Here is a 10,379-nt window from a genome sequence, read left to right as displayed (position 1 = left end):
ACAAAAGAAGTAGAATCAAGTACTTTAACTGGGACCCAGATATCATCGTCATCATCATCATCATCATCATCATCATCATCATCATCATCATCAACTCACGTCATATCCAACATCTCTTGGGAGAATCTTGAGATCGCAAATTAAACCGTAACTGTTCCATCGTTTATGCAATTACTGTAATTGATGATGAATAACGGTTTTGCAGTATTAATATTTTATCTTATCTGTTTATATATTTCAGACTAAGTTGCAGCAATTATTGACTGTGTGAGAGCCAATGTTTGTCAGCTAATACAAATCAAACTTATCAAGGCGCTGAACCCTGTTTCTCTAACTCGACACTGCTGTCATCTTTTCATTACTCTGAAGAATCCAGAGGGATAAGTAGCACAAGAACTTCACTGGAAGCATAATAACCAAGCTGACAAACACAGCAAACGGATAATACAACGACACACCTTATCAAGTTTGACTTGCAAATAATCGTACTATGACTGGCTATTCTACACTGTCATTGATACGACGAAAAGATGAAGCAGAGAAGTATACTTGTATAAACTGCAAGTTTATTTTGAGAGATCCTCAACAAAACTTTTGCGGACATAGATTTTGTGTCAGCTGCGTTGAAGAACTTCTGAGGTATATAGCCCTTTCGTTTCTCTTTTGATTGTTCTGCTCATAAAAAGGGTAGATTATCATCTTCACAGTAATAATATATTCGGTCATAACGAACGCGTAGATTCCCCGACAAAGTAGTAATTTTCAGAATTGAAAGGGGCAACCTACTTGCAAACGGAGGGGTATATTTCGCTTTCATTTGCTTATCTTTATCGATGTAATGAATGTCATGGTTAAGTTTGAGCATCCTTTTCATAAAGTGAAAATGCATTAAACTCAACAAAAATGCCGTATACGTAAGCTTAAATTGTCAAACCTGAAAAAGGAAGCAAAATTCATTGTTAGAAGGTCAAACTTTACAAGCGATCTGACCAGAAAGACATAACATGGACTATTGAGAAACTTATACTGGTATTAACTCATAGTAATCGCCATATCGATTCTTCATTGCTTGAGATGCGTGGATGGATTGGTGGATGCATGCATGCGCATACATGTATGGATGGATGTTTGAACGGATGGATGGATGGAGGGATGAATAGATATATGGATGGATGGTTGGTTGGATGGATGGACGGACGTATGTGCCTGTCTACGTGCGTGCGTGCGTGCGTGCCTGTATGCATGCATGCATGCATGTATGCCTGCCTGCCTGCATGCATGCATGCATGCACGCACGCACGCACGCACGCACGAACGCACGTACGTATGTATGTATCTACATACATACATACATGTAAGTACTACGTACATACATACATACATACATACATACATACATACATACATACATACATACATACATACATACATACATACATACATACATACATACATACATACATGCATGCATGCATGTATGTATGTATGTATGTATGTATGCATGTATGTATGTATGTATGTATGTATGTATGTATGTATGTATGTATGTATGTATGTATGTATGTATGTATGTATGTATGTATGTATGTATGTATGTATGTATGTATGTGTGTATGTATGTATGTATGTATGTATGTATGTATGTATGTATGTATGTATGTATGTATGTATGTATGTATGTATGTATGTATGTATGTATGTATGTATGTATGTATGTATGTATGTATGTATGTATGTATGTATGTATGTATGTATGTATGTATGTATGTATGTATGTATGTATGTATGTATGTATTTGTGTGACCATCTTGCAATATTTGCCATTCCATCTAAGTACAAGGCTCGACTATTTTCGTAGGGCAACAGGCAGTGGTTACTGTCCAGAATGTTCTAAAGACGACCCACAGGCAGAATACATGGTTATTCGAACTGATACGGTGAGTTTGAATGTTTGAGACATTGCTAATTCGACTCCATTTTTCATTTGGAAGGATGACTACTTACTTCTTTTAAGTTAACATTTTTCTGCAAGTGATCAAATGCGCAAAACTTTTCTTCCATTAGGGACCCTCCCACCTGAAATCCATATTGATATGGAGGTACTTCGTACGAAAGAATGTTGCAGCGAACATCCAATGTAGGGGATGCCGTCAGCGTTATTTTTCACCTGTTTTCCCTCTCTGTAGCATAGACATGCACGGTAGTTCGCACCTCGAAATTTGGAAGACTAGCTTTTGCTTAATTTTTGCTAAAATTTTCCTCATTGAAACTTTAAACACCCTTTTACGAAAATCAAGAATACTAGAGTCTGACATAACTTACCTTCAATTTTACCGATTTTAGTAATTCAAAACTGCCCCCATTCCGGTGTTAACTCTCGGGGAACAAATTCCATTTCAGAAAAACAAAGACGGTGAAAATTTTTCTTACTCCAAGATATTTTAAATGAGCCACCACAAGTGGTAGATCCAAAACAAATTGTAAAAATTTCAGAGAACGAATATCTGTCCCCGAAGACATTGGTAAGTAATCTAAGAATGTAGCAAAAAACGGTTAGATAATTATTTCGGGTCTTTCTGTGTGGAACATTACTCTTATTTTGCTTTGCCTGAGTTATAAAATATCGTTAGGACAACAAGAGTGCAAGTGGGTTTTCCAGCGATATTCATAGTATTCATAGCGACAAGACTTCATGATGGCCCCTTGCAATGCATCTACATCTCTTTCTCTGTGTATATATTCCATTAATACATGATCTCTCACAAGTTTCGTGGCATAACTGTCATAGTACATTTCTTTCTAATTAACATTTAAAAGGTGCAGATAATTCACGGATTAATCAGGCAGGCTTGGCTTTTTACCTTTTATTGTTCGACTGTTATGTTTACACATTTCTTTTTATTTTATTTTTAACTTCAGGTTTATCAAGATTTTGCCATCAAACGTGAGATGAAGAGTCTTCTAACTAAATGTACTAATGATGGATGTGATTGGTCCGGAATATTCGAAAAGTACATGGTATTGACATCTTTCTTCATTTGAAATAATTAAATTAGATTTGTTGGGATGATTATTTATGAAATATTGATATTCAGTCCCGGTATGAGTCCTGATCGAATTTCACTTTCTTGTACTGTCACAACTACAATCTACTTCTCTTGTCATCAGACAAAATTTACACACAGCCCCGAATTGAAAGAGACTCAAGAGATATCTATTCTTAATCTATATGACTTTACCTATTCTCTGCATTTTCTCTGCACCTTGTATCAATTCATGCGATACTAAAGAATAACACCGTGTGACAAAGACATGCCATCAGGAAATTTTATCAATTTTCCCTCGACTACATGTAAACATGAAATTGAATTGTTTGTGGCAAGTAAGTGTGATGCACATTGAGCCCGTATGTGGTTTGCATCGAAGGGCGGTTAAATAGTAGCTAGTTTTTTAGGAATTTACTCTCTGAAAGCTTCGAGGTTTCCCAGAGTCTGATGAGCCATTCAGTCATGAACGTCGATGTCATTGAAAGTACATAGACATCAAAAGCTCCATTTGAAACGAAACGAAACAAATGTCATCTGGTTTCACAATTTTTCGCAAATGTTCGGCAATTTTACAATAATTCAGCGTTCTGCTATTGGTGTGGTGCCAGGCTGGTGTCCTGTAATGGCAGTATTGTGTACTACCCTCAGAACTCACAAAAAAATATACCCAGTTTTCTGATTATAATATGTATCTTTATAAATCATTTCCGAAGTTCTACCCTATATATTATGAAATAAACCAATCATTCCTGCAATCGCCGCTGTATGTCTTGCTTCAATATCCTGTCAAAGATCCCATTTACAATCATTACAATTATTTTTGTATGACCTCAGTGATCACGCGCGGCGATGCTGTCTTGAATTGTCAAATCGATACTTCAGACTTTTTTGTATCTTGACATGAGAACCGTAACATTTCACGGTCGACAAGACGCCACTTTACGCAATCGACCATGTCAGTCATGCCACATCAGACCACAATGATATGCCAATATGACGCAAGTGCTGCTAATGAAGTGTTCGTTTCTGTTTAAGTCTTAGAATGCATTCTATTTTTTAGCCATCCTAAGTAAAAATGACATTCAATAAAACATCCGACCGTGTGTCGATTATCGTTATATTTGGTATTTCCATTGAAACAGCGAAGGGGTCTGGTAATAACTAAATTTTATAGCTACATGTCGGCGGCCATTTTGATGCAGTAAAAGCAGAGTACAGTATAATCCCTCGCTCTACCGACCACCAGTAGTACGAATTATCAGTTATAACGTGTGTGCAATGTGTCCCCCGGGCAGGCCAGTCTGGATTCAAATTCCCTCATTTCAAAGAAGACCTCACTTTAACGAACGTTTTGTCTGTCCCCAAGCATGGTCGTTAGAGCGAGGGTTTACTGTATGTATTAAATTTACGCACAGACTATTTGTCTGTGATTTACGAGAGAAGCATAAAGTACGAAGGACTAGTGAGTGTGTGTCATCTGCCTAGATACAAATCTCATAAAAAAACGCCGAGAACACAAACGGGAACATAACAATCAGAGAAAATTATGCTGCTTTAGTACAAATTTAAACAAGACAAGATAGTTTTCATATGTAAGTTATCGCAAGTTTCGAAAAGTAAAGTGTATGCTCGCTCGGGATCTATCGGTTCCTGTATAGGCTATACCGTTGAGGGCACAAGACACTTTCAAATTAATTAATCTCCATCGTCAGTGTGTGATGACTTGCCTTCTAACGCCATCGCCTAGAGGTGGCATTGAAACTATTCTATATTATAAATTGTAACAAAACTGAGTTTATTCTCATCATTGTCCCAAGACCTTGTCTATTTATGCTGTTTGTTTTATCATAATCTTTATTGAACACGATTGGAACTATTTTGGGAAAATTGGATGATGAAGTAATGTCGATTTAATCTGCAAATGTTACCTAATCTGCTTTTCTTTTTAAGTTACACACTTGTTGATATGAGTAATATGTAATATCGGAAAATTCGGCTAAAGGTCACATAACACTTTTGAGAAATTTGAAAAATATAGAGATCCAACTATCCCAAATTAGTTCCAATCGTGTTATTGCATTATTTGACCTTACTAAGGCAAAAGTTCCGATAATGGTGAACAAAGACAGCGTTGCACATGAAAATGCAGATATCACAGGGAGTTATCATGACTAGGGTAAGAGTACACAAGGGTTTCCGTCCATAACGTCTTAAATTATATGCATGAGTAATAAAACTTACGTTATTTACCTCAAAATATCGGCATTTCCTCCATGTTGTTTCACCTGTAGAATCATGAACTAGAGTGTGAATACGCAGAGGTGGTATGTTCCAGTGGTTGCAAACAGCGAGTAAAAAGACGAGATCTTAAACGACATATACAGATAGATTGTGTTATGAGACTGATAAATTGTGAACACTGCAGTGTGCTGTTAATTTTTAAAGGAATTAAGGTATGTTCGACTTCAATTTTTTGCTGTTGTTGACAACGAAACAGCATGTACTTCGTTTTCCCATATCTTTCTTCTTCACTTTCTGTCTAACCTGTTCATTTGCTTAATGTGTTAATTTGCTTGTAGGCATGTAGCATATTCATAAGAAAATCTTCCACCAAATTTCGAAAGGTAAACTATACAGAGGAAGTACAGTAATAAAGTTTGGATTCACTTCACGATTGTTCTTGTTGCAAGTCTCGGAGAGGGGTAGGGGTGCAAAGAGAGCGCCCTCGAGCGAAGGATCTTTCAGTTTATTTATCTGTTCTAGCTAAACACTGTCTTGTATTTTAACGTATCATTGGATTGATAGGTAGTTAATGTGAGTCGCTAATGCACTGATTTCGCCTCCTGACTGCTTCTTTTAAGATTCATGAACGAGATTGCGCCAAGTTTCCCGTCACTTGCAGATTCTGTTCGAAACAATTCCCAAGAGATAAGGTGAGTCAAGTTTGAAGATTTTCTACCTTGTAAGTTTTTCGTTCTGCATATTTTTAATGTATGGTGTCAAAACTATTTTTCGTCTGTTGAAAGTTAGTCATCAACTTGTAAATTTATCGTTCCCACTCTCCTCAGTAACTTCATCACCACTTTTTAGCGTCACACTTTCCCCAACTTCTCTGACAGGTTTACCTTGCCTTTCTCAGTATCTCTTGGTGACGTTGGCTGTCTTTCTGTCTGACCTCCTTGTACTATTGTGTCTCAATCTCTCTTCCAGCCTGATAACTCTTAAGTCGTGTCGTTTTCTATCATGTCCCTTTTGAGAATTCTTAAGATGGTAACTGCAGTGTAACGCATATTTCATACGTAAAGCATTAATCTTGCAATAGTAAAAATGTAAAGACATGTGGTCTTGTGACCTTGTGACCTTTGTTCATGGCATGTGAGATTTGACTTTTCAATCCATTATTGTCTTCTTATAGATGACACTGTTCGTAAACAATTATCGTCACTAACGTCAGCGATATTTAAATATATTATCTCTTATGTCTCACGTATCAGTTGAAAGAACACACAGATCCTTCGAGAGGAAACTGCGCAAGAGATCGAGAATGGTGCAAGTTTCATAAAATTGGCTGTAATGAAACGGTATGTATTGATGCAAAATAGCTGAGATCAGTACTCTTCCTTTGGTAACTTACTACTAAGTAGGTTACCAGGAAACCGAGATTCCTACCAGACAGTCAAGCCGAGTAATAGACTGAAAGATTCCGTCGCGTGCGGGCGCTCCGGCGCACTGCGACCTACGACCCTTTACCAGATAAAGGGTCGTAGGTCGCAGTGCGCCGGAGCGCCCGCACGCGACGGAATCTTTCAGTCTAGCCGAGTAACAACTACTGCACAACCACACAAGTCATACAATACTACTCTTTGTTGCTAAAATTGACAGTGATCAAGTCAGGTTTACATATTTCATTTTATCTATATTTCATAATGCATCATCATTAAGTTCATTTAATACAGTCCGGGGAGAGTCAATAGGTCTTTACAAAATCAATTAATTTTTTTCTTCACTGCAAGAGACAGAGTCGGAAATGTTCCTTTTCAGAAAACGTGCCCTAGGAGCTAGTGTCCCTATAAAGTCACTTTGTTTACCCTAATTAGACTTTGTAATGTATTATAACGACAAGAAGCGTAACACTCAATGGCTTTAACTTACCAATTAAGGGAGCGGATAGATATTCAGACTTTCGAACTTTAAAATATTCTTTGGTCTACCATTTACAGAGGCTCATTTTGAAGGTCATGGAGTGAGTAATTTTTTCCTCAACTTAGTGTTTTGAAAATTAAAATTTGCCCATAACATTAGGATGGTGGCCATTTTGAAATTTCAATGTTCGGAAATTATTTGGTAAATTGTTTCTTCGGTGTCAAAGTTTGCAAGGTGACCCTTGTTATCTATTTTTAATTTCGAAAGACTTAGGACTTGGATGGTGTGATTTGTTTCAGTTTGATGTGTGTACTATCTTAACAAAGATACATGTACTTTGCCAACTGATGATATTATTGAGCAAGTTTAGGTTTCCTGTTATAACTATGTCCATAGTCATGTGTGTTTGATGAATTGCGATTAAATTCTTATAATGGGAAAATGAAATTCGTTATTCAATATGTCTCCAGGACTCGGTATTTAACTATAATAAGATCATCAACCAGTAATTGTGCAAGAGCTTAAGCGTCCGGTTTCCATGACAGCAATCGTTTTACGCAGGCTTTACGAACCGGGATTACAGGGTAACAGGGATCATTACTTACTTTGTCCTTGAATCCCGTTGCTTTTGTCATTAAAATCAACCAATTTGATCTAAATTATTTTGTCAGGTTGAGCGTGGCAAAGAGGCAGAACACGGTGATGGAGCAGTGGAAGTGCACATGCAATTACTTTTAACCGAGACGATCAAAGTAAAGTCATTTTCTGAGAGTTACAAAAGAAATACTCGACATATCAACAAAACGACCGCGCTTGTTACACAACATCAGAACTCAGTCGAAATTCTACAAGCTCGCGTAAAAGACCTTGAGAATGATTTGAAGAAAGTGAACGAGAGAGCGACCCATTCTCCGGCGCTGGAAGATTCGGAAAGCGTGCAGCGTCAGCTGGAGAAAACTAAAAACATAGCAGTGGAGATAAAAAACAAAATCGATGTTCTAGAAACAAGGGCGACAAATTCCGAGGGCGTGGTCGCTGTCTTGAGCAGAGAGGTAGAAAGATTGGCAGCAGCCATACGGGCAGCGATGGAAGAAGACAAACGGTTTAAAGAACGTCTCGAAGCAATGATGAACAAACTCAAGGCACAAGATAAGGTGATGGCACTGAAAGACGTTACGCTCGCCGAACATGATCTTCGCATACAGTCCTTAGAAATGGCAAGCTATGACGGGGTCCTAACGTGGAAAATAACCGACTTCGCAAGGAAGAGACGAGATGCTATATCAGGCCGTATACGTTATCGCTATACTCACCGTACTTCTTCACAAGTCGATTTGGGTACAAGATGTGCGCCAGGGTATATCTCAACGGTGATGGTATGGGAAAGGAAACCACATTTCACTTTTCTTCGTCATCATGAAGGGAGAGTACGACGCCATCTTAAGATGGCCATTCAGGCAGAAAGTTACGTTTATGTGGATCGACCAGAACAACAAGGAGCATATGATCGATGCATTTCGGCCAGATCCAAATTCCAGCTCTTTCAAGCGCCCGACCAGTGATCTAAATATCGCGTCTGGCTGTCCTCTCTTTCTACCGCTTAACCTACTTGATGGCGGCGATAATGCCTATGTAAAGGACGATGTTGCATTTCTCCGAATTATAGTTGATACTAGCGATTTATAAATATGTAATTATAGCGTTTCGGTATAATTGCAAGATCAAGGCCAAAACGTGCAGCAAATGGAATCTAGTGGAAAGTACAATCTGCTGCTGAAAACATCGTTTCAACATTAAAGTGCAGGCACTTCCTAAGTATGAAACTACATTCAATATTTTTGTACAAATAATACAGTACGAACTAGTACTGTTTTAGATTATTACATCAGTTAAAAATCATAATCATTTAAATTAAATGCTTATAAAATGTGATTTGGTGACGAAATCACATCACTAAATATTAAGAAGAATTAACGTTTATCTTTAATTTCTTTCACATTTTATCATCGAGCAATTTCATCCCAAAATTATAGTTCTTGTAATGCTACATGAACGTGTTCGTGGTTATTCTGTAGCACGTAACTTTACGCAAACAGCCAAGAATTGATAAGTAACTTTAATGTTACATTTTCAATGAGTATGCATTTGTAAATTTTTGGCGTTTTTCATGTTGCTTTTGAAACTTAAAGCGTTGATTACTGAGGTTATAAATGGCGCAATGCACAATTATTGAATAACAATGGTAGCAAAAAACGTATAATGTGTCATTTGTAGCAGGTTTAGGAGGCAAAAAAGATCTTGACATGGCCGAAGAAACAAATTGTGCCAATAGACTGAAATAGAGAAACAATTTATCTCCAATGTGCTGAAATCAGCAAACCGGGAAATCTAGTTCTCACATATTCTCTGGAGGCTAAACAAGTGGAAGTTTGACAACCGCACCATCACTCCATTTCTATTACAATAGTCTACTGCTCAATTGCAACTCATTCCACGTCCCCTCCTCCTGATTTATAATATTTAGAGTTGACCTATAGTAATCGACTTGACCGACAGTAGATAGTAACGATCCTCTTTATACTTCCACTCTTGAAGCATCCGTCTGTCTTGCGTGAAGTGATATATTATTCTAACAGATGCTCAAGTTATTACAAATGACCGGAGCTTGATGTCAACTCAGCTTCAAGATATAGATCATATCATCCTGTTTTGACAATATTTTCTGTATTTTATATTTTCGATGTGTCCGTATTTAATTAAAGCTGTATGCTAAGTCATTCATAAAATTCATTCATTATATATGTACTATGTAGATTTTGAAACGATTGTAGTAACGTTGTGCATACACTTTTGGAGTAGGGAAGAGCAGCGAAGAGTTTGAGATTCAGAAGTTCAGCCTTTAGCGTTGCCGTTCAGTAAATAAAGATCTAAAGTGGTGTTTGCAGCCTACAACTTGGTGTGTCAGCTTCAGTTACTGAAAGCATTACGATCCCAGACCGGCACCTCAATTCTTAGACCGTAAAGGACAAGATGTGACACTATTACAGTACACTACAGTCACCGTCAATCTACTGAGAACTTTATGGCAGTAGTTTGTACCAGATGCTGTAATATATTGGAATTGATCAATTTACACATTCAAAATATTTTCTTCTAGGCTCTTGTACTATATTATGACTGCTTGAAGGA

The 10,379-nt window shown here is 37.5% G+C and overlaps 1 protein-coding gene across 1 annotated transcript; it reads left to right on the top strand.

Annotated features, from left to right (window-relative positions):
* Positions 1–241: 241 nt before the first annotated feature.
* On the top strand, positions 242–10,142 carry LOC139114234 (TNF receptor-associated factor 2-like). The gene is made up of 7 exons (XM_070675810.1): positions 242–639; positions 1,859–1,937; positions 2,920–3,018; positions 5,339–5,500; positions 5,909–5,980; positions 6,542–6,628; positions 7,862–10,142. The coding sequence occupies exons 1-7, from the start codon at positions 491–493 to the stop codon at positions 8,750–8,752; spliced, it is 1,539 nt and encodes a 512-aa protein (XP_070531911.1). The 5' UTR covers positions 242–490; the 3' UTR covers positions 8,753–10,142.
* The last annotated feature ends 237 nt before the right edge of the window (positions 10,143–10,379 follow it).

Source organism: Ptychodera flava, chromosome 16 (assembly GCF_041260155.1).
Source record: "Ptychodera flava strain L36383 chromosome 16, AS_Pfla_20210202, whole genome shotgun sequence".
Lineage (NCBI taxonomy): Eukaryota > Metazoa > Hemichordata > Enteropneusta > Ptychoderidae > Ptychodera > Ptychodera flava.
This window is presented reverse-complemented; position numbering and strand designations above follow the sequence as displayed.